The sequence below is a fragment of the Takifugu rubripes genome, chromosome 2 (genome assembly GCF_901000725.2).
Source record: "Takifugu rubripes chromosome 2, fTakRub1.2, whole genome shotgun sequence".
In the NCBI taxonomy this organism is placed as follows: domain Eukaryota; kingdom Metazoa; phylum Chordata; class Actinopteri; order Tetraodontiformes; family Tetraodontidae; genus Takifugu; species Takifugu rubripes.
The window spans coordinates 3,937,369-3,961,955 of NC_042286.1; the positions used below are offsets into that span (position 1 = coordinate 3,937,369).

The 24,587-nt window shown below is 41.6% G+C and overlaps 2 protein-coding genes and 1 long non-coding RNA gene across 11 annotated transcripts; 1 reads left to right on the forward strand and 2 right to left on the reverse strand.

Annotated features, from left to right (window-relative positions):
* Positions 1-700: 700 nt before the first annotated feature.
* Positions 701-21,156, reverse strand: stxbp5b (syntaxin binding protein 5b (tomosyn)). 8 transcript variants are annotated; one of them, XM_011619873.2, is made up of 30 exons: positions 21,008-21,156; positions 20,685-20,904; positions 19,072-19,169; positions 16,300-16,381; positions 16,067-16,167; positions 15,081-15,215; positions 14,279-14,342; positions 13,962-14,045; positions 13,003-13,126; positions 12,647-12,725; positions 11,933-12,087; positions 11,781-11,853; positions 11,497-11,644; positions 11,331-11,398; positions 11,197-11,237; positions 10,483-10,703; positions 10,138-10,322; positions 9,819-9,944; positions 8,880-9,031; positions 7,484-7,546; positions 7,330-7,386; positions 7,192-7,239; positions 6,230-6,280; positions 5,911-6,030; positions 5,013-5,252; positions 4,553-4,910; positions 4,292-4,457; positions 4,028-4,139; positions 3,499-3,719; positions 701-3,411 (listed from the first exon to the last, which is right to left on the reverse strand). In XM_011619873.2, the coding sequence occupies exons 2-30, from the start codon at positions 20,823-20,825 to the stop codon at positions 3,370-3,372; spliced, it is 3,555 nt and encodes a 1,184-aa protein (XP_011618175.1). In that variant the 5' UTR covers positions 20,826-20,904; positions 21,008-21,156; the 3' UTR covers positions 701-3,369. The 8 variants fall into 8 exon arrangements, with proteins under 8 accessions (XP_011618175.1, XP_029685053.1, XP_029685070.1 ...); XM_029829193.1 differs by having other exon boundaries at positions 20,685-21,135; XM_029829210.1 differs by lacking the exon at positions 7,192-7,239 and having other exon boundaries at positions 20,685-21,135.
* Positions 21,157-21,355: 199 nt separating this feature from the next.
* Positions 21,356-23,951, forward strand: LOC115247703 (uncharacterized). Its single transcript, XR_003886800.1, has 3 exons — positions 21,356-21,779; positions 21,934-22,107; positions 23,533-23,951. It is a non-coding gene; the product is annotated as an uncharacterized lncRNA (long non-coding RNA).
* rab32b (RAB32b, member RAS oncogene family) lies at positions 22,900-24,571 on the reverse strand. 2 transcript variants are annotated; one of them, XR_003886768.1, is made up of 4 exons: positions 24,339-24,571; positions 23,987-24,264; positions 23,495-23,699; positions 22,900-23,264 (listed from the first exon to the last, which is right to left on the reverse strand). XR_003886768.1 is itself a non-coding variant. In XM_003978538.2 (3 exons), exons 1-3 carry the CDS (start codon positions 24,550-24,552, stop codon positions 23,550-23,552), a joined length of 642 nt encoding a protein of 213 aa, XP_003978587.1. In that variant the 5' UTR covers positions 24,553-24,571; the 3' UTR covers positions 22,900-23,549. The 2 variants fall into 2 exon arrangements, 1 of the variants encoding a protein (XP_003978587.1); XM_003978538.2 differs by having other exon boundaries at positions 22,900-23,699.
* Positions 24,572-24,587: the final 16 nt, after the last annotated feature.

A 24,587-nucleotide genomic window follows, 5' to 3' on the forward strand; every position in this document is an offset into this window, starting at 1 on the left:
AAGTGGGTCGCAAGAGTTTCTAATCTAAACGGCAACAAAGTTTTTAACAACGGATGTTAAATTTTTAGGGGCCAAGGAACCGGTTTCCTGAATTTTGTTGATGTTCCCAATCCTGTAGCGCCGAGGTCTGTGCTCTCCTAGTTACATTTTCATATTTAAGAGGTCAGACTTTATTGATTTACCTTTGATTAATTTATGAAAAACAGCATTACATATTTTACTGTTATTTAACAAAGAATTCAGACTAAAAAAAACCAAGGTGCAACAACACAAAAAAAAACCCCATCGTGATCAGTTTTGAATTTATTTTCCATTGCACGGGAATATATATATCTATATACTGTATCTACAGTCTATGTGGCAGCAGATTAAGTCAGACATCCATGTGAAATTTATTTTAATAAAACTGTACAAAAATGGCCTACAATGACAAAATACTGCAACTCCACAGATATTCATCCTGGAAGTCAGAAAGATGGACGGAAAATATGGCAAACGAGGAACCCCTCGAGCTCTCCATGTGGCTGTGACCTGAGCTTTTGTTTCTTATGCAGTGTCTGCTGTGCACAAAAAGCAAAAGTTTTCCAGAAGCAAACAGTAACAGAAAAAAAAGCAATATAATATATTCTCTCACTCTTGTACATTTGGCATGGTCAAATGAAAATGGTGATGTGCCATGAAATCTTCAGATCTTTGTTCATCTAGGTGTTAAATACAAATGCCAGAGCAGACAATCTCTAAGAGGGATAATACATGGTTGTTTCAAGTTTGTAAACACTTAATATCATGCATCCTTCAATGTGCAAGAAGAGACCATTTGGGACATAAATGTTGCAAACTGAAGCACTTCAGATTTGAGGCCACACTTTGTAGAAACGGACTCCAATGAGAGGGAACGACCTGCCTGCAGCAGCAAACCTTTAATCTGACATGAATATGTTCAATAGACCACAAGAACATGTTTCTTGTCATATTAGGATGATTATGGACAACCTCTGAGCATCAATGCAAGTCATTGTATCCTAGAATTACATTAAAGGTATTATTTTAAATAGTTGATTGAAATTAAAACTATATATAGATGTTTGTTTTCAAATATATAAATATCGTAGCATCATTAATATAACATTAAAAACAAATCTGAAAGTGAAGCAATTGGGAATGAACATAGATACGCATAGATTCCGACACATTTTGGTCCTTTCAAAAGAATAACAAAACTTGGAGAGAGAAAATAAACAGTAAAAAAAACAAACAAATTGCCTCAATTACAAAAATAGTGCAAAACCCACACAACCGCTCTGGAATGGGCTCATCTCAGTAGTTTACAGTATACCCGATCAATAACAGCCAACTACGAGGAATGCTTCCACAATGACGTGTCCACTTGAATTTAATATCTAGATGTAATCAGCGGATCAAGGTTACAGGTTTGAATCCTCAAAAGTCAAATGTAATCTGTCAACAGCTGAAGCCTGCAACTATTCTTAAGAGTCACTTTTACATGATTGGAATCTACTGTAATTTTAGAGATCTACTCTTCTCATTGACATCTCCTGTCCTTCACTTGCCGGAACAACAACTTCAGTAATACGGGTACTAAGTCCCTTCTGCCAAACTATCTAAACTTTAGAGATGGGGAAAATAAATCAAGACAACTCTGTGAAATTAAGCAACTCTTTGGTGTTGGAAAAGAACATGGTCTGTCAGATTTGCACTGTCAGAATTGTGTCCAACTGTCCCCTTATTTACATTTGGCAGCAGTATGGAGTCACCAAGTCTTTTTCTTGAATTTCCAGAATAAAAGACCAATAATGCTTCTCCATTGACACAAATAGCAGCATATCCTCACACCTCATGAAATCTAATTACAATAGAATTTTAATTAATCATTGGAAAAAACACTGTCAAGCAAAAACAAAACCTCAAAATTCCTACTGTAATACACTGTATCCATGTATTTTTTTTTTTATAAATATTAGTGCCCATACACATATTCCTGAATATATGCATGTTCACAAACACACAGACATACATAGGTAGAAGTTAGCATAATACGCGTCATGAGGCAAAGGCATAAGAGAAATGTGTTTTACGCAAGTGATTGAGAGACCACCAACGGGGCTCCGTGGGATGCTCTGTCACGTCTATCGGCAGTTAGAAATTCCAGTACAGCATTACCATTTCCATTGTGCTGTAAGAGACACGTGCCTCTTCCCTACATGATATAAATACAACAAAAACAATCTTGCAAACAAAAGAAAACTTGAACCAAAACATACAGTTAAGCTAAAGATGTTGAGGACAATCTTGGACGTGTTCTTCAAAACACAAGCTGTCTTGTATGCGATTTAACTGCCACTCCCCTGAATACAGCACACCTTCAGAGATTTTTCAGTGTATCAACCTTTTTTTGTCTCAGAGATTAATGTAAACACTTCTTCAGGAGTTTTAGCACATTTTACTGCAATAATTGACAAAAAACTCAATGCCCAAAATACAAACCTCAATTGATTGATTCCAATAAATATTCATGATATAAATATTCACCCAAGTGGCTCTCAGGTCATTACCTATCATTACTTTTTGTGCCCAAAACAACAAACAGTTTGGGAAGATGCTGTTAGAAGAATGGTTGGTGTTGAACTAGTGAACTACCAGCCCTTAGTCATAGTAGGAATTTTCTTCATCATCCTTCTCTGTTCTCTACAGTTCTAAGTGCTTTAAAGGCCAGTTCTGGACAAAAAAGTGACAATAATCGACAAACATCAGGACCAAGGTCAAACTCTTAAGAAAATAATTTAGACCACAAAACAAACATTTCATTGATTTCATTGATTTGATTATTTCCTCAAGAAATTTAACATCTTTACCGATTTTTTTTTTTAAAGTCATAAGTCATAATTTTTTAAGTCATAAGTCCGCTGTGTTTGCCAACACCATAAAGGGCAGAGAAAAGAAAAACAAGTACATTTTTGCAGAAGCGTCTTTCAAAACAAAATAGATAGATAGAGCTTTAGAGGTGAAATATATGAGTGCATGATTGATGGATATGAAAGGTCCCCTCTCTCCTATTCTATGATCACCAAGGGTAATGGAACGAAAGAGTCATACTGGCATATATGCTTCCTTTTCTTTCGGTTCTCATCGCTCTGAGTCAGCCGGTGTTGATGCAGCTGCAGTCTGTCAGTGGCTGAAAAGCAAAGTTTATCATATGGTGCTGAGAACAAAAGCATTAGTTTGCTGAGAGTTGAGTTGTTTGTTGCTGAGCCTGTGAAGGGAACCAGAGAAAAGAAAAGGGGGACCTGCAGTTCTTAAGAGACACTGGTGATTTGCGTGATTTCAGAGTCTGCTCCGTCTCAAATGCCATCAGAGCTGGTACCATTTCTTGTCTTTGTATTTTATCATCATCTGGGGAAGAAAAGAGAGAAACCTTGAGAAATAAACCAAAGGAATGCCAAGATAGCAAAGATTCTAAACAAAATATCAAGTATGTACATCATGAGCATGTTTGGAGAAGGAATCTGCGCTGGCCATCATAGCTGCCGTTCTTTCCTCCAGCTCTCCCAGCTTCTGTCCTCTCTCATCCAGAGCTATCCTTGCACGGGCCAGGTCTCCAACAACTCCAGATGCTGCACTCTTCATACCCTCCATGTTTCCTGGGCCTGGAATGTGTTGGGCCAGGCTACGCGAGGCTTTCCCTGCAGCCGTTTCACCAACTGTCATACACAAAAAAAACCCCATTGAATGTGTTAGCAGCCTCTAGCACTCCACTTACCTATGTTTTAGAGCAGTGATGGGCAAATCTAGGCCTCGAGGGCCGGATTCAAAACAGGTGTTGCGTCCTACCAGGCAGAAACTGCTTTCACCAGGGGAAGTAGAACACCAGGTGAAAGCAATGTCTACCTCTGGGATAGAAAACCTGGCTAGAATCCGATCCTCGAAGACTGGATTTCGCCATCCTTATTTTAGAGGTCTGCAGATTGTGTAATTAAGATTAATTTAAGATTAGATAATCTGTGCTCACAGAGATCCTCTCTGTCCAGAGACTGAGCTCCTCCTCCAAAGAGGCCTTTGAAGAAACCTCTGTTAGGAGCCTCTGGTGTCTCCACAGGGGTAAATAGCTCACTGAGCATCTCCTGAGGAAGACAGCAACATGGAAATGAGCACTGTTTAAAATACATCCAGAGCAACTTCAGTTGCTAATAAGTGATAAGATTCACCTAATTTTGACATTTATTATAAACTAGTGCTGATTAAACATTTGAACATTTGATAATTCTGCGTTAACCTGCAGGTTATCACATGTCTCCTGGCTGTATGTGATTCTCTGGATCTCAGTGGGGGAGGTCATGTACATGGCTTGACCCACGTTAGAGAAGCAAAACGTCCTGGCAATGCGCATATCCGTCAGTGGCAAGTAATTCACATCCAGCAGAGGTCTTAGACTTGGCAAACTATGGTACAAAGACACATGAGATCACATAACTTAAATAAGAAATATTAATGTAGTCGATAGAGTTTTAGCCCAAAGACCTGCAAAAGACTATACCTCAGAGTCATGATGTGCCCATTAGCACAGAAACAGGTGATGCAGTTAGTTCCTGCCAGCTGTATGACATCAGCTCTCAGGACAAAGGAGGCCTCTGTGATGTTGTGTTTGTGAACGCGAGTCTGGGAAGGCATAGCCACTACTTTGGCCTGTTTCTCTGAACAGATCACGGCAAACTGGCAGTCCTGACCCTCTTGTGATGATGGAGGAGAGACTGGCCTGCGCCTCCGGCTCTTTTCTTTCTCCTCATCTGAGGTGTTTGGGTCATACCATGGCTCATAGGAAGGGGGCAGCAAAGCTCCAGTGGCATCCAAGAGGGCCATAGTTAAAATGCCTCCTTTGAGACCAACCAGAGTGCCTGATTGTGAACACAAGAGTGCGCATTCATTACTTCTGACAAGGTGTTCAGCTTTTACCTATGTCTGTCTGTTGAGCTGCATATCCATGTTCTGTGCCTTACCACAAGAGGAGATGCCAACTGGCTGCTGAAGCCTTTGGTCCCCATTGGGAGGCAGGCTGAGGGCCACCATCATCACAGAACCCTGGGTGGTTCCTACCAACAGACAAGAGCTGACCTGGTGGTCTGTCTTCCTGGGGAAACTCTCACAGAAGTGAAAGGCGGAGATGGCCTCTCGAGATTCTCTATCTATGCTGGTTACACTTGAGCTACGCGAGCGGGTGAACGAGCTGTCCTTGGCATCTGGACGACAGAATGAGAGTGAACACAGAAATGAAAAATGTGCGAACTGTTTGTGTCATTATCAAACTCAACAGGTTTACAGATGATTGCTTTCATAAAAGATGCAGAGGTGTTATATGCATAAAATCAATTCTTCTGCAATCAGTTTAGTTCCTTCTTGAGCCCAGGACAGAAAAAAACATTTTTGACATTGAGAGGCTCTTGTAAAGTTTATATCAAATGGTACATTTTCTTTAAATGGTCTACAATAACCATCTCAATGTGAAAAATAAATATGCGTAAGAAGTCCTTTTACAACAGAGAACAATTTACAGTTATGGATGACGTATAATACACGCCTCACTATTGTGCTGGTGAGAGCTGAGAGCTGCCAACTTTTCAAAAAATGCTACTGGGGTGTCTCAACATAAGCACAAAAACACAGAGGGAAAGAGCTCACACTGCCCAACATGCATGTTCTTCATGAGATTAAAGCTGCAAACAAGAAAAACAAGATTTCTAACAATGAGAGCAGTCGGGTCAGTGGAGCATCCTCAAAAAGGAAGAAAGAGTCACGGTGAGATTAGTGTCATATGTCAGCTCGTTCAGAATCAACGTCCCAGCACTGGCAGGAGTTAGTACCAGTTATCCCACTTCATTTCACAGCTGGTCCACTCACTGAAGTTGGGGGTTGAGTTAATTCTAGAGATTTTCTTGTGGTTCATCTTAGCTGGATGTCCTTCCTTCACTGAATGAACACGCTTCTTACATGTGTGAAGATGCTTTTGGAACCTCTTTTCTGCTCACAGTGCAAACACGGAGTTTCTCTCAATGTACATTTCAACAGCAGTGTATGATTACACAAGAGGAAGACTCATGTTTGTTTTTTTTTTTACAGGAGTCACTCCGAAGCAGACCGAAGATTCAAATAATAAAAGGAATACCTGCAAGAAAAGGTCAAGTTTTTTTAGAGGCTCATATTTAGTAGTTTGTCTTACCCAGGTCTGGCTTTTGTTCGCTAGAGGAGCTAATTTTCCGTGAAATCCTGGCTGTAACAGAGACAAATACTCCTATTTTATTTTTTGAGTGGCCATTCTAGTTTGTGAATTAGAAGAAGAAGAATTGTAACTGTGTTCATGATCAGTTTTGTAAATCATTCCACAATAATCAGGAAAAAAAGCTTATTGGATTCATTTCCAGTGGTGATACACACTGGGCAACTGTTGAGGATGTATGGTTAAGATCAATATGCCAAAAATGGGTGCAGCAAGACTCTACTGCTGCAGGAACTATATTCTGATCTTAAAAGACCTCGCTTTGGGTTGGCTATTTATTACCAGCAATACTGGCTACCAAAACCATAAAATCCCCAAAAGTTGCTCGTTGCAGTCTATGACCACCCTGAGAGCTACAAATATGGCTTCCTTACAGACAAAAAGAGGGTCTGTAAGGTCAATTGAGTCAAGAAGCAGTAGTTGTGCAAAGAAAGGAAGAATGATATAACTGTAATCAGTGGGGTAGCGAACCTGTAACCAGAAACACGCACAGCAAGTGTCAATCGAAGAGAAATAATTCACTTACAGCTATATATTAGTGGTGCAAGGAATATAAGCCATAAGACAGATTTTCTATGCCTCTGAATTAATTAAGAAGAATGTGGCAATTTGGGATGTTTTTAAGTTAGACAGCAACAGGCTGAAGCTCTCTGCATAGAAAATCTGAGATCTGAAATTTAAAGGATGTCCTGTCATGCATTTGGAAAAGATTCATGATTAATCACATTAATCAACTCTGTCCTTTCAAAACAATATGATTAGTGGAAAATATACAGGTTTTTTTCCAATGTGCTTCCTTCCTTCATTGGCACAAGATGCACAAAGACAGGATTAAGGCACAGCGTGGTTAGAATGTCATCATTCAGAGAGAGCGAGGGAGAGAGTACATCTGGATGATACAGTACCAAAATCATTGGCAACAGTCTTGGAAAAGCGTCTGCTTTTGTACTTCACTGAAATAGGTTCAAAAATACAAATCAGACACCTGCACCATTGTCATAGGCAGAAAAGTAGGGGACATGCAGCAGGTAACGATACACTACCCTTCTCTATGAACTTCTGCTTTCGTTCATCGTCTGAATTGCAAGGTGAGGTAGATCCTATGTGACAAATTGCAGCATTTTAAACAGATTTGTTTTAAAATGAAACACCCGGCATATGAAGACCAACAGTCGTAGTGACTTGATAGTATCATACCTGAAGTAGGTGATTTGCAGCGGTCTTCTAAAGTGTTGGGCCCCTCGTTGGAATCACAGAGTGCTGTGGGGGCAACAGAGATTTGAATTACACCTGGCATAAATCCTTTTAAACTAGACTAAGGTGGGAAGTATAAAGGGTCACCTATATAAGCACGAGTTTATCTCACAAGTCTAGGCTTGTCATGACAGAGTCATCATTTAGGTAACTTATGTAACCAACATAAGAGACATAAACAAATGATAGGTTGAAGGAAAAACAGAAATAAATTGTAATGGCAGCCAGTTCATCAATGAAAATAGACCTCCAAACATATGGTCTATTTATTATTCTCTGGCATGGCTCTCAAGTAATGGAATCTCATCCTTATTTTAATTATTTCTGGGACAATATGCTGGCCGAAAAGGTAGTTATCTTGACAGGCCTACACATGTTGTGTTTATTTTGGTAGAGGTGTCAGGGATAAAGGATTTACTCCAGAATTTTGTTAAAGTGCGCCCATGTTCTGTCATTCCGCTGCAGCTCACTGCTGATGTTGAAAATAAGTGAGCTATGGGGCACTCTATCAAAATCAGGAAGTGTAAGTTTATGAGGCAAGAGGAACACACAGAGGAAACTATACAGTAGCTGAGTCGAATTCTGACAACTTACGGACGGGAGATGAGCGCAGTTTTTTCAGAGAGTGAGTATACAAGTTAGAAAGCCTGGACATGCAAGACTTCACAGGTGGAATTTCTTTACCAAATCACAAAGAGAGACCGACAGTGAAAACAGTGAGAGGACATCATAAGAGAAACAAAAGTCGAAGAGAGGATCTTAACTGGACTTCTGATTAACATTAAACATTACTTTAACATTCTGCTTCATGCCTTGGATCTGGCTCCAGTCAAATGAGACAGTAGAGAATGAGCAGAAACAGTAAATGGAAGGATGTGAAGGCTCAAACAGAAGTGCAAAAAAAACAAAAACCCCAAACCCAAGAATGTTAGAAACAGTAAAGACATGCACATAAAAATTCACTTTGGTGTTGTTGTGATTAGAGGCAAACAGGAACACAGTCATAGTAAATTCTATGGCTGCAAAGATTATGAAGAGTGCTCTGCTGTTTTTGATCTGTCCAACAGAACAGATGGAGAATCTGTTAGTGATTACCCCCTGTGGAGGGACTGGAGCTACTGCAGGGGGCGGCGCTAACGGTCCACTGTCACAGTAGCTGTTGCCAAGTGTCAGTTCTCCCTTCCTTTACACACCTCAAAAGAACCAGTGTGGCTCAACCGAGCATTTGGAAGGTATAAGCGCAGAAACAGACAGCTTTTGGAGTACGAAAAACATACAAATATATATTGAGGGTTAAAAGTCTGATTGGGGACCTCTACAGTATGTTGCTACAGCTCACCTCCTGAGGGCTGTCTTGTTTTGCGTGGGGAGCGAGGCTGCCTCTGATAGGGGTCAGAAGGGCTGTACAGCTCTGATGTTCCCATGTTGAGGAGCAGAGTTTTCTGAAGGTAGTCCACCACAGCCAGGCCATTGCTATTTCCAAACACCACACTGAAATACAGATACACAAGGACAGAGTTGTAATACATACTAAAACTCACACACAGAACATACATAACACAAATAAATCATAAAGTTTATTTCTGATAAAAGTGAAAGTCAATGATATGAATACTATTCTAAAAAAATTTACCTATTAGTAAAATTCTTACATTAAAACAGAATTAATGTGCTGCTGAAAGAAGCAACTGTTGAAAATACAGTTAACTCTTTTCCCATGTCTCAGAAATCAGAAATTAATTCTGCATTCTTCAACTAAAATTAAAATGAGGAAAACTTTCTCTAGGCACTAATCAGAATTGTACAAGTTACTTGGGTGATATAATAATTTTATTTAATAAGGGTCTTTAGAGGTCCAATGACATGGGTTTTTTGGCCCCCTAATACTGTATCATAGAGCCACGTCATGACAGAAGTTGAATCTGAACAGCCTGTTTGAGCCCTGTTTTACAAGTGGGTGGGCTGCTGAGATGACGCAGGACCTGTTTAGTTTCCTCATTCTGTAAGTTGCTCAAGGAGGACCAGAAAAACCACGTTACCACCCTGTAGCTTCATGGGACCTTTAACACAAAATGGAGTCTGTGCAGTACGAAACATGGTATATTTTTCTCTCAAATGTTGGAAGGAAAAGAAAAAGGTTTGGAAGAAGCAAATTCCAGTCTGAAATATGAGCTTTCTGTGCAGCCTGATCCAATGACAGAGTTTAGAAATCCAGGCTAAATCATGGCCACAAACAACATTGCAAAGGTGTGTTGTGTCCACTGCTGCTCTGACTTACAGGCCATAGGAAGAGTTAATAGCGAGGCTAGTGATTGGCTGAGGTGGCTCCCCGCTCACCCACACCAGCTGGATGACCAGCTCCACCTGGTAGCCCGGAGACTGCTTCAGCGGGGAACTCCTTACTCTGCAACAAACACACAGGAGAATGAGAAAACTGTCTGCACTTCAGACTATAAACCTCTTCTGCCATGATTAGCATTATCTTCTCCCTCCTCCATTTCTGTTATATTCAGTGGGGGAAAAAACCAACAGCCACATTATCTAAACAATTGCCACTATTTCATGCATTTCAGTGAATATAAAGTGTTTATCCATACTGCAGGCATGGTATATTATCCCGGGGCCCATCACAGGAGTTGTTTCCAGTGGAGGGTTGAGGGGGAGGATCACTCTCCTGAGGGCTAGAGGAAGTTCCTGGGTTAGACAAGGTGGGTGTCTGCTCCCCGCCCGGATCAGGAGAATCCACTTCGCTAAACTCACTCTGCATCCGCACTTCCAGAAGCTGCAGACAAAAAAGGCTTGTTTTTGATAGGAAAAATATGCTATATAAACTGTCTCAACAATGATATGTCTGCTCCCAAAGGTTCTAATGATTGTTGTAACTGTTCTCAACACACAAACATCTTCTCAAGGAGCGCGATAGACACTGAAAGTGGACACACCTGAACAACTTCAGTGGTGATTTCTTGTTTGCTAAACCTGTAGATGATAACATGTGCTGACACACCAGCCACACAGAGCATTCTGCTCTCAGGACACCAGGACAAGGTCTGGATGGCAAATGGATCCTCTTCTACTATGTCCACACTTGGCTTGTCTTCTTTACCACGGGCTCTCTCAAAGACCTTCGCAGTCTTAAGCTTGTACAGGACTTGAAACATAACTGACAAGAGCAGAACAAAGAAGTTAGGTAGAATTCCACTTCATGTGCTTATAGGCTGAACAAATTAGAGCAATTTTTTTGGGTGTTTGTGTTACTTTAAATATTTATTATTAGCATTAGTAGTAGTTGAAGTCATGGAAAGGATTTGTCTAATCATGCTGAGTATACTGTTGGAACCAATGTGTCACCTCTACCAGAAAGTCAACAGAACAAAATGAAGAAAAACCGAGCAAAACAGTCACCACAATCAAATTGCTGCATCATTATCAAGCTATTCTGTTTGCAAACATTAAACTGAATAGCAGAAATATCTGCACAGCCAAAAGCCTCTGATGACATTACTGCAGTTAATTCAATTATTGCTACAATTCCAAAAAAGGAATTTGATAATCAGTGTTGACGGCCAGTCTTGTTTGAACTGTAATTTTAGTGGCATGTCCAGCTGATGCACTGCACACAAACAAATAAAAAGAGAGGGAAAAAAAATACTCACATGCAGATGCATCCCAAAATTTGATTGAGCCATCAGCATGACTGGTATGGAAAAGACAAAAAAGTATGTTTTTTTTTACTGAAACAGCAAATATTCTGATTCCTTTATACAGTCATGATTAATCCCTCACTAACCCAGTGATAATGATCTCTGGGTAGCTCTGAGTGCCTTGGCCCCAGTTTCCTCCACTAATGGGCCATTCCTGTGAAAATGGCAAACCAGGCAGTAGATTTTTGGCTTGTAACATGTGTCTGTAGCATATCTTTTGCATACATTTTCATTTAAAGATTGATTTCTCACCTTCTTGCTGCAGCATTGTCTCTTTTGCCGGCTGCCGACAGAGTAAAGTGCAGGAATAAGTTCAGCAGGACAGTCAGCGAAGTATTCACAGCAGGTCACAGGTGATTCATGGATGGTCAGTGGATACGGATTCTCAAATATTGGATACCTGTCAAAAAAGGTGCAAGAGGTTAAATGTGAAGTGGAATAAATTCAATTAGTTGAAGGACCATGATAATTAAACAGTCAATAAATACCTTAAAATAGCTTTACTCTAACAAAATGTTAAAAATCTGAAAATTTACCCAGGCTGTCCAAGGTCTATGACAACTAAATCCTTCTCGAGGAGGACTACCACAGCATACGGTTCCTGAAAATCTTTAAAAAGAAATATGTTGTTCAGTTAGTACCACCCAATATGGTGCGATGCTAACCCCAGTGCAGCGCTGCAGCTCACCATTTGGATACGGAGTTTCACACAGTGTCAGGAAATCGACTATGGGGTAGTCCATCTCCAGGACAGCGGTGCTTTTTCCATGCATCACAGTCAGACAGGCTCTCCTCCCCACTGTATCGTAAGACAAGCCTCCAGACAGGACCATGAATGGATCCCTGGGATGAGGGAAAACAGATATTTAAACTGCTCCATTCAATATGTTTCACTTTGTAACGTGAAGCTACAAATTCCAATCGGTGTTAAACGGGAGGAAAGGGAGATCAAATTTTTACTGTTGGGCTGTCTCTGGAGATTCGTTGCCCCCATTTCAAAACCATTTGAGGTGGGAGGAGCCTAATTTTAATTAAACTGAAATCTATATTAATCTCTGTCCTCTAATACCTGCCAAAACAGTGCGAGGGATAATTAGATCAGGTCCAGTAAAATAGTTATAGGCTTCATTACATGACTTTTACAGAAAAGTTGTAAACTTGTGGCCTTGTCTTAAGAAACTTTTTCTCTTCTGATAGTTGCATTTCTAGTGATCACAGTGACGTGGAGGCAAAACATATAGACAAATAGACAACAAAACAATATGCAAATATAACTGGACACCTGACTTTCATCAGAAGATAGATGAGAAAAACAGGAAAGTCCACATTCAGTACAGGATAAGGATTTCAACGGGAGTTTCTAAACACAGGATGGGTGGGTACTCAAGACCATCGCACTTACCCAGCCCTTGTTGTTTTGTACTCCACTTTTAGGATAGGCTTGCATGGTTCTGGCTTTTTTCCATCCTTGGGCTGCTTTCCTAATATGGGTCGAATGGCAAGAAATGGGTTCAGATCATCAAACATCAGTCGTGTTACTATTTTTACACCGAATCTTTTTCAAAGATACGGAAGACTTTGCAACTTCTAAAAATACACTTGGCTTCATGCCTGTGTGTGTGTGTGTGTGTGTATGTGTATGTGTATGTGTATGTGTATGATAGATAGATGGGACCTCCATAGATAGATAGATAGAGATAGATATACACACACACACACATACACACACACAAATGGTGTGTATTCAACAGTTCCTACCATGTGGCGTGATGATCTGTGCAGGCTTGGCTGGAGATCTCACATTCCATGTGGTCAGGGTGCCATCAGAATGGCTGCAAACAAACTGTTTGCCCTCATGGTGCCAGGCTACTGAGTGGATGGCCTTAAAGACACAGCACCGCATTAGTAGACAGGAGCAGATTACATTTAACAATAAATAAGATTTGTGTGCAGTCTGTAAAAAAAGATAAGGCTGGATTATACTGTTACATTTTTCCTATTGTCAACAAATCCCCATTGGCTACAACAGTTTGTTAATCTCTCTCAGCTTTAAGCCTATTTGCTTCTTGTTCCCTCAAATTGGATCACAACTACAGTATATTCCGTCACTGCTCTAAAAGGGTGCCACTGCAATTATAATTTAATTTTGGGACACATATAATGCATGTGAAATGAGACATAAAGCACCAAATTTTGGATAGAAATAAAGCCTGGATTTTGTGCTAAGAACTGGTGCCACACTTTTGTGGGGTTTTTTGATGGCTTATGCACACATTGGACAATGGATTTAAGAAGACGCAATTACACAAATATAGTATATTAATAATCTACTGTATATATTATTAATATATATACTATACATATTTAAATGGTTATAAGGGGATACCTTTAATTTCTGGAATTTATTACTTTTCTGATTCATTGGGTGTCAGCCTAAATCTATTTAAATAAAGTTAGCCTCACATTCTCTAATGAATTCTCTAATGAATACACAAAAGTTCCAAAACGGAAGCCCATGGGGCAAAATCTCATAGGACTGCAGCGATCAGCTGCCCAAGGGTACATGAGGAAACATTTGAGCTACTGTTCTGCCACGTGTAAAGTAAGGAAGGGAACATCTCACAGCCAAACATGTTCTGGCAACCAGAGTGAGGAGAATATAGAAACGGCCTAACGACTAACCTCGCAAGAACTGAACGGGGAAAATAATGGCTTACCTCATCATAATTGTAGCGGTAGTCAGCTTTTTTGCACTTCAAATCCCACAACACCACTACCCCACATTCAAATCCAATCAGAAGCTGCAATAACAACAGAAGTAAATCACAGATCAGCCCACTGCTGTGAAACCAATTTCTGCACATTTCCACCCAACCTGCAGTTAAAGCTAGAGCACAATAACTGTCCCATTCAAAACATCTCACAGTATTTTAAAGCAACTGTAACAGTACTCTCTGTTGAAATTATTTTACCTTTTATGGTACAGGAAATCATGGTTGTTCCAGAGGCTACAGGGTGGTTAACTATCAATTACCTTTCCTTCATCCATGGGGTTATCGCTGATGTGGACGACGGGCCCTGGGTGTGTCTTGGTGGATCTGTGTGCGATTCAGGGTCGGATGAGAAAGAAGGCAAAGAAATCAGAGACTGTGTGTAAATTATCAGCATTCTTCTGACTAACGTGCTGCATGAAGTGAGCGTTCTAGAAAAGATTTTTTTGGGAGAAAAAATAATACAGCAAGGCCGTAAGATGCAAAATTACGTCAGTACATGCAGGAATGGGAGACGTGGCAGATGAGAAACAGAGAGGGAAGGAAGGAGAGCAGGGTCACATGAGGGTCTGAAGGAGATTATAGCATGTGGAGACGGCATCACCGTGGCAACAGAGCAAGGGGTATGAAGGCAGTAAAGGTCTGGCCTACAGAAAGAGTTGTTGCCTCTCAGTGAGGCCAGGCTCTCATGACTACTGGTCTCATAGTGGCCTGGAATAAGGCTGATATAGACAACCTTATTTTAATGTAATCAGAAAATGCATATATAGATTGCAATTTAATTATATGTCTAGTTTCATTTCACTTTAAAACTGAATATGAGATAAAAAAAATAAATCAAAAAAAGAATTTTTAACCAGCCCCACTTTCAACCATTAAGACTGTAAAGACACAACTTTGGAGAGGTAGAGATACAGAGCTCCAGTGTTCTAGGCACTGGAGACCCCGTCTCTGCAGACGGTCCGCTCGTCTGCTTTTCACAGATACCTGGTTATGTGTAAACTGGCACAGGACAGGAGATAATACAGACAGAAGTAAGAGCAGGGGAAAAAAGTGCACACTCACAGTTCGATGGCTTTGTTCCACATGATGACGTAGCCTGAGAGAGTGAATGACTCCACGTTGACGATGTGAATGTTTCCTCTTTCGGAGCCGATGTAAAGCCATTTGCTCTGAAAGGGCAGGTGGCAGTATGTGATTCTGCAAGAGAAGATCGGGGTCCATCACAAGTGATCACAGGCCAGGCTTTTTATTATCTCGGGACTCAATCTCATCAAAGAGTCACCCTGGTCCTTAATCATGCAGCTCCACGTGGACGGAGTAGGGAATGAGTAAGATTTAATTACAAAAGCCTTGTTCCATGTCACACTAATGAAGCTAGACTATATATAGACTATCGCAGATACATACTGCTCTTTTTAAAAAAACTGTAGGTAGAAATGAACTGCTGTTTTCTTATCTGAATTACATCGCTGCTAAAATAGTTTACTCTTTCATTTTGGAAAGCAATTCTAACTGTAAGCAAAGGTTTTTCTCAAAGAGCTGATTGCGGCTGTAGCAGCAGACTCTTTTTGCCACAGATGTGGCAGTTCAGGTAGTAATTACCCTTACTGGAGCTGTTTCTACTGCTGTCTGGTGGCTCCTTTATGATTTATAGTGGACTTACCATAAATATATTGGATTAATTAAAAAAACATAGGGAATGGGACTGGGATGAACCCACTAAAGTCTGGTGAAACGCCACAAATTCTAATTAAAGAATTGCTGGGACATGTCCGAGTATAAATCTCATAAGTTCTACTTTCAACAGGTACTGGAGTTATTATAAATATGATAAGGAATATTTAAAAACTTGACACACTGACATTAATCTGATAGTACTGGAAGGCTGTGTTATTTCCTCTTGGCTTTGGTTATTTGCAGAACTTCACATGGACACAAATGCTTGGTTATTCCAGACCTGGTAGCAACAACGCTGCTAATTATACGCAGAGAGGCATGAAGCCAGCTGTGAGAGTCACAGCGACAGATGCTGAGTCACATTACTGTACCTCTCCCTGTTGAACTTGAGGGAATGCAGGATTGCAGGGATTTTTTGCCTCAGGTTCCACAGATGGATACTGTCATCAGCTAAGGCACTCACCAGCGCCCCCTGTAGAAGAGGGTGCAGAATTCGGGCAGTTAGACCACGCTGAGTATCGCGACTGTGTACTTATAGAAATGCTTGTCAGTCAAATATCAACAAGGAAGATGGATAAACAAACAAAGACAGAACAGGACAGACCTCATTAATCAGGAACTGAAGCTGGATGACAGCAGCACCGCTGTCATGCTGACAGTAGCATTCCACGCCTGCTCGGCCAAAGCTGAAAGTCGTGTCAGTCAGGGAATATTTAAAAAGAAATGGCAGAAGGAAGGCTGACAAGAAATATCTAGTATATCTCAGTGGAGTTAGCAGTTTAAGTTGTGTTAGCGAACAGAGAGGAGCATGAAAACCATCTGATATACCGTATTTGAATGTGTCAGAAGATGAGCAGGCTCTTTTAATTGAGTTTACAACTAAAACTGTTCACACTCAGTCAGGTAGCCCAAGGCTCACTGGATAATAAACTATGTGCTGCAGGTAGGAGGAGGGAGAGAAAGAGTGGCAAGAAGAGAAAGATTCCCTACTTCAGGCTTTAATCACCATTACAGAAAGATTTCACATGCACAAAGGATGCTCACATCTGCACAAAAAGAAGCACAGAGGAACCCTGAGCTCTTCTAATCACAAAGGGAATCAGACAGATAACAAGCTGCAACGCTTCTATTACGATAGTGTCAAAGACAGGAAGCAAAGTGGTGGCTCTGGCCTTCACACAACCACTGAGCTGAAGCTGAAGCAGTACAGTCTGTCTGAACAGGATTAACTAAGCCGTGACCAAACAATCCCTCAGTGCCTTAAATAAACCCAGGCGGGGTAGCGGGAGACCTTTTCGTTCTCCCTTTGGGGCAGCCTCGACAGTGGGCATCACTCCTACAGAAGGCTGCAGGCAAACACAGACTATAAGACTTCTTACTGGCGCCAGGGAAGACTATTAGAGACTGCACTCACATCCACCCGTGACCTTTCTGTCCAGTTTTACCTCCTGGCTTCGCAACTTCTGTACATGTATCAGAATTACTGATACACGTCATGACGCTAAGGTTTCGAAATGGAGGAAGGGACATTTCTAGATTTGTTATGCAGCTTCTCTTAGTGAAAATGAGAGGTGTGTCTATTCTTACTGCTAACCTCCAAAAATGGACTGGGGGTGTAAATGCACACGTTTCTGCATCAGACAAACTACTTTAGGGCGTTGCAGGAAATGAATGAAAATAGGACTTTTAAAGTAAGATTTTATCACCCATCTAAGCAAAGTATTCAACTAATCTTCCAATGATAAGGTATGCCAAGGGTGTCAACTAAGTGTCAGCTGAATCTGTTTTACACTACAGTAACTGCTTCATTTTATGACTTAATTTCTTTAGGAGACCTTATGATTCTCAGACTGTGTCAACACAGGAACTTGGATCACACTTGTCAGCTGTGAAAAAGTTTAGACTCACACAATAAAAAACACCTTCCCACGAAAGCAACAAAGTTAAAAATCTAGTCGCTGACACTTATTCATGCACAAACATTCAACTTTAAAAAACAACTTTAAAAAACTTCTTGCATAAAACTCATCGACTCTCTTGCACATCAAAACTTCCTCATTCAGCAACCATCATGGTTCACCACAGCATTTGTCAGTGACCACTGTAAGTCAAGTGATATCCGTTGTGACAGGTCAAGTGCTATCCATCGTGACAGGAAGTTATTCTAATCATGCTTTGAGTCAAGTGAGTAGGAAAAATGTTTTTACAAGATCATTAAAAAGCAGGAAAATACCCACAATAAACACCAGATCCCATGACATAAAGCGTAAATGATTCCTTACGAAACATTCAGCTTCACTGCAGGCATTTATCCCTGAGTGGATGAGGAGCAGTGGACTATCTACAGCAACACGCTGATTAAAACACTGTAGTAGAGACAGATCTCTTAAAAGCAGACATTTATTGCTTGTAGACACCTCATTGAGCTTATGTCTACAGAGCAAAGGAAACGTTTCCAAACTCTGGGGGCAATGAGGTGGATCGATACGGCCTGTCTTTTGATAAATGGACCTATTGCCTGAAAGACAGCGATCCCATCAGCTGCACCTTGCACATTAGGACAACACACAAGCAGTGTGTGTTCTCTGGGAGTTGCCCTCCAAACATAACACTCTCTTAATCTAGAGAGTGAAAAAAAAAACAAGAAAGGAGGCACATTTACTGAAAATGTAAATAAAGCGGGCAGGCCTCCCATGCAGGATATTAGTGCTATGGGAAGCCCTTGGTTTACACCCTTATAAGCCAACCCTGAAGACACCTTCCAAACAGCACCTGAATATGACTGGACTATCCTACAGGCGGTGTTTCACAGCCTGGGATCCGGTGCCAGATTTGTTGCTGTGACTCACATTTTCTGCCTGGTTAGCTATATAAACTAATTTTTAGTCCTTGAAAAACAAACAGACTCCCAAGGGCTTGCGGGGCCACACTGCACGGCCTGACTACACGTGTCGAAGGCCAACGATGTTTACAGCACATATGAAACGACATCCTGGCACAGCTCGAGCGGCACAGTTGATGAGCTCAGTTCCTTGGCATATGGCAGCGGAGCAGCTCGTGCTGCTGCAGATACCACTAATGAGCCTGGTGCTCCTGGAGATACAGGCTGCAGGCTGCACACAAATACATCCTAGCTAGTCTCTACTTCTGACAGGTGGTCACGACGGGTCACTTGCTGTGTGAATCATTCCGCTTGTGCAATGCTAAAGGCCATCTAGCCCTTATGATGTAGTCAGGGAGGATGTCAAGAAGTTAGACAATTGAAAGATGTGTGATTTTACTGTGTGTGTGTGTGTGTGTGTGTGTTGACTATTTTAGGGCTTACTTTCCTCGTGAGATTCTCTTCATTTTCACTTTGGAATAGTAAAAAGGATACAGCCTCAATGCTCCAGTCTGAGTCCCAACGGCCAGGATTTTCTGTACGGGGTCAAAAGCCATTGAGGATGGTTGGTTTGGAAAGCCATGACGCACAGTCTGCAGGAAAAGAAAACAAAAAACAGAATTTATATAAGACCTCTATTCAGCTAATCAATCTTCTAATTCTGTCAAGCTGGCATTACTGAAGAAAAGCGGAAAAACTCATTTTACAATCCTCCAGCAAAGTAATGAATCAATATAGAAAATCAGCCTCAATAGCAAGATAAATTAGATAAATGCTAACCATTAGAGAAAATGGAGCTATAATATTCATGCAATATCATCCAAACACGAGTGTGGTCTGTAAAACGTTCGTAATAAATTCATTTTAGCCCGACCGAGGCTAAAAATTCTATCCCTCCACTTTCCCAGCCCAAAAGCCACCAAAACACTATTATCATTACCCATCCATAATTACATTTTTTTCCCCTGAATGGAGCTCTTTCCCAGCTAACCGTGAGCCCTGTGCATCTTCCATCAGCATTATGTAACAGGTAATGCCCTGGCCCTATAACCTAGGGAGCTGACCTGCTCGCTCCCAGCTGTGACAGACCGTCGCTTTAGCTCTCTGAGATGTTCAACATATTTCACACTTCCTATACAATATCAGACACATCCTAAAGGATGAACTAGATTATTCAACCAAGTCGGAAAATTAGTTTGCAAAAATGTGCCACCACCTCAGGCTGGGTTTGAGAGGGAGACGCGAGCGATCGCTCCAAAATCCCATTTGCAGAAGACAATGGGATTAAGATTACAGGTCTGTTTACCATCATACCACAGACTGTCCCTTTACAGGTTCAACTTCTATAGGTTCCTCCAAATCCATCAAGTGCTTGTTTGTTCAAGCGAAGGAGTTGTCAATACTGTACAAAGTTCTTCCTGTCAATACTGGACCTTAAGAGATGCTCTTGTAGTGAAAAGACAAATGTGCAGGGGGAAAAAATTAGGCTACTATTGTAGCATAATGGTGTGAAGTAAATTCACATTTTACTCATAACAGTTAAGTGGATCTAAATGAATATAAGACAACGTAAGAGTCATGGATCACACCCTCGTTGGATTTCGACTCAAGCTCTAAATCATCTTAAGAAGGGACCTCTTAAAGGCCAGCTGGGACAGGGAGGTTAATACAACGACCAGTAAGCGTCTCCAATGGGCTACACGTTTGTGCTGGAATAAATAAGCAGGAATAGGAAGCAGCTCGGCTCAGGCAGGCTGCAGGACTGATTGGTTGATCCAGCTGATTTTCAATGAATAAACGGTGACTGGAGGCGAGGATTCAGTGCAACGCAAACAAGCTGGCTGCTGTGACAGCTCCGGATACAACCCTGGGCTCCAGCCAAGCAGGGCGCACGGCTAATAGTAGCCACACATGACTTGTGTTTGAGGAAAGGAACTGAAACGTTACCCTTCACACATCTCTGTGTTTATTTATGTATTTAATTATTGTCGTTTTAATATCCAACCAAATACGCGATGCTGGCGAATGAAAACAAGTGTTCGGTCACGCTGCTGTCATCTCCGATTGAAACCAATCTGAGGTTAGCAGCTTTTTACTGGTCCACCCACCTTGCAAAGCTGGAAATGCTCCGACTGGAGAGTCTCCTGGACCACATCGTTCTCTTTGGGAGTACCCGGCTGAGCAGTTGCGAAGGAGGAGGAGGAAGCCGCCGTAAAGCCGTCCATCACCTTTCTTCTAAACTTCTTCATTTTCCTCCGATAAAGACGCGACGATAGAAAAAACGGATCGAGCGAGCCACCATAAATTGGATATAGGGGTAGCTAATAGCTGTTAGCATAAATAACGCACAGTTAATATTTTACTGTATACATTTTACATATAACGGAGGGTGTTGCCAGCGCACGCCCTCAAAAGACCCTGGTTTACGAACATTGATTTGGTGCGTCGTTCCCAATGTCGCGGTTAATCCACCATTTATGGTTCCAGCTCCAGTGTCATTCGTTGAGAATCAATCGTTTCCGTGAGCTGTTGCCTCTGCCAGGACTCAGCGGGTAGCAGGCTGGCTACGGAAACGCAGTCAACTGCGGAAAGCACTGCGCATGCGCCGCCCGGTGACCCGGATGCTGAGCAGACGTTACCGCATATTTGTGACTGGCCTCATTCTGCGATCTCGATTGTATTATTATTACTATTGTTATTAACACTGCTGTTGTTATAATGAACATCTATCGTTATATTACTTATTTTGTGTAGTAATTGTAGTCGGCATTGTAGTTATTCGTATTATTATTTGGATAATAGGAGTGTGTTGACGTTGAGTAGTTTAAGAGTTGGTCTATGTCGCCATCTAGTGGTTTTATTCTAGTGTGATGAGCTGTAGCATTCCTGAGTGAGACTACGTTAACATATTTTACAAATCAACAAGCCCGCTCTAGGTTTTTAATTTTGTTGTGGCTTCTTGACCGCTATATGCCTTTCGAGATCACATGGAGGGTGCTTGTACTTATCCTTTCATATGGGTGAAGGCAGGGTACGTCCCTAAATGAGATTATTACAGGGCCCCAGCTTTTCACAGTATTGTATATGTAGGCATTTGGAGGATCGGTACTTTGTTCAAGGGTCCATCGGCATGGCTCGGAAGGTGTCCTGGCACCTCTCCAATTCTTCCACGTTTCTTCCCCGACAGACTGAGCGACCTCTGCGTGTGTATTGAAAAATATTTAAATATTTTACTTGTTAAACATTTGTCTATGTAATGTGCTGGAGTTTTCATACATCTGAAACAAATATATGTATATTTTCAACAAACAACTGTCTACTGCCTCCTATATTTACAACTTTCCACTTTATCCTCAGCTTTTAAGGGTTGATGTACATGCAGATCTTTGCCACGAGATGGCGCGGTCCACCATTGTGACATCAGTTCTCCAGTCAAATCGCATGTTTTACGTGGTGGATTCTCTTCAAACTGTCAGCACCATGGACAGCAGCACTTAATCTCAGCCTGACGGATGCTCTTCACAGAACAAGGTACCATTGGGTTTTTTTTAATATAAATGGGCTTGTACATTTTGACTTTCATTATCTGTGCAGTGAAAGAACAGCCTGCTTTCCACAGTCGGTAAATATTTAATAAATGTGGCCAGGCGTTAATTAGGTCACTCAAGACGCACCGAGATAGCTGACAAAAGCCCAAATGTTCACAAATTGAAATTTTCATGAATCATAAATATATGAACAAGACAGTCAGTGCAAACGTATGCGGGAGGGTGCAGATCAAAATAGAGTAATATAAATAATGCACAAGTAATGGGATCTGTTGCAATGACTGCGACTCACGCTCAAATCTGTGAACAAGTCAAACACAGTGGGCCTTTGTGTCCAACGTGACAAAGTATTGGGGCCAGCCTCTCTGTTTGACTCCTGTATTTAGGTCTCTGCTATCTGGGCCGTAGATCCAGATTTAGCCGTTGTGTCTTATTTCCCTGACTTACTCCAAGGCAAGGTTGCAACTTCAGGTGAACTACCTTGCTGGCTATTCTCTTGACCGTCGTTGTGTTTAAACGCTAATACAGTGTTTGGATTTAGACTTGTAAAGTCAGATTTACTTTATCAGGATGGGGTCCAAATTGGAATAAAAGCTGCTGCACAAGGTGTCACTTGGCAGGATGTAGCACAGCCCCCAGGACGCTCATCAAGGGCAGAAGATGACATTGATTGAAGATGGTTGCAGATCTGAATGTTGCACTTTATGGTTCTAAATCCTCCCAGACACAGGTGTGCTATACAAACTGATGCAGCAAATCATATTAAATGTAATAATCATGTAGAGAAATGGACAGAACTAACAATAATGAACTAAAAAGAGCAACATTATGACATGAGATGACTGAAAGAGCTCCAGCTCTGCTACAGCCGCCCTCACTGTCAATTAAAAAATGTGCAATGTAGCATCGGAAAATGCCGTCACCCCAAAGAAGGACTGGGATCATCGTGTCTGCTGTCCTTCTCTGTTCCTCGCCGGTTTGTCCCGGCATCGCTCGCTAAACCCATCTCTGGGTGGAGCGTGTGCAGGTGGCGCTGCGGCGCATTTTCACATTTCTTTCCTCCATCAAAATCAGGTCAAGCTGAGAGCTTCTCTCTCCTGTTGGCCACATCAAGCTGGGCGGCAGCACTTAGGCGTCTCACTGTCAAGTCATAAACAGATAATGTTATGCGCGGGTTGCATAAGAGAAGAGGAACAGAGAGTGATTTTAATGATTTTGAACATGTTTATAGACAAGCACATCTTGATTTTTGAACGTGGTTTATTTCCAAGCCCCTCTTGGGTCTTTCATAGATTGTAGTCATACATTTGCACCCCTGCAGAATTTAACCTGACAAAAAATTCGCTGGTAAATTTAAGATCTGTACCCACTAAAAAGTCATGCTAAGACAGCTGCTTTTGGCTCTCAGCCCGACAGCCTTGGTCCTCAGCAGCACACCTCCCGGCGCGGACCGTCCTCTGACGCCCTCCTCATTGGGATTCTGTCCCGCTGCTCCTCTTCACCGGACAAGCCACCGTCCAGCAGCATCATTTGTTGGACGAGGAAGTGGACTGCCTCATCAATATTGATGTTGTCCTACAAACAGGGAGGAGGATGTGTGATTTAAAGCTTTGGGCACGCGGTGACTGAGCTCAAAACCCTGGCGGCAAATGGTTTCTTCGTGTTAATATTTGAACACTTTTTATGAGCAGCCTAGTGCAGCTACAGTAAAAGGCCAGTTCTGGGTCACATGATAAATATGTAACTTTCCTCAGAATGTGAAATAAGCAGGAAAATACATACTTAAAATATCATTATATTTTAATATTTGATTAAAATACAGGAGAAAAAAAAACTGTAGATGAGCATCATTATATACACACCTTAGCTGAAGTCTCAAACCAGCCGCTGAAGCCGTTCTTCTCACAGAAGCCGTCCAGCCAGGACGGGTCTCCTCTGTCTCTTCCTTCACCGTCACATTTGTTGGCCAGCAGGACGGCGGGGAGCAGGTGTCCGCTGTGGAGACAGACTTTGCTGTCCAGGTCCTCCTTCCACTCTGATGCAGCCTCCAGAGTGGAGCTGTTTGTGATGTCAAAGACCACCAGTGCTCCCATTGCGCCTTTGTAGTAGACCCGAGACATCTTCCTAAACCGCTCCTGCCCTTGTGAGACATTAATAACCTCTCATGTTGTATCTAATCTCCTGTAGCTTAAGCTTACTTTTGTCAACACTCACCTGCGATGTCCCAGAACTGCAGTCTGACCAGAGTCTGAGGATCCCATTCAATTGTTTTTAGAGCAAAATCAACTCCAATGGAGGCTTTGTACTTTTCCATGAAGCATTTCTTCACATACTGAAGGATGACGCTGCTCTTCCCCACACCGAGATCTCCGATGACTAAAACCTTGAAGAGCTTCTCCTTCCACGATGCAGATGAGGCTTCCGTCATCTTCTGACAGGCATGGACAGTAATGATCTTCACTG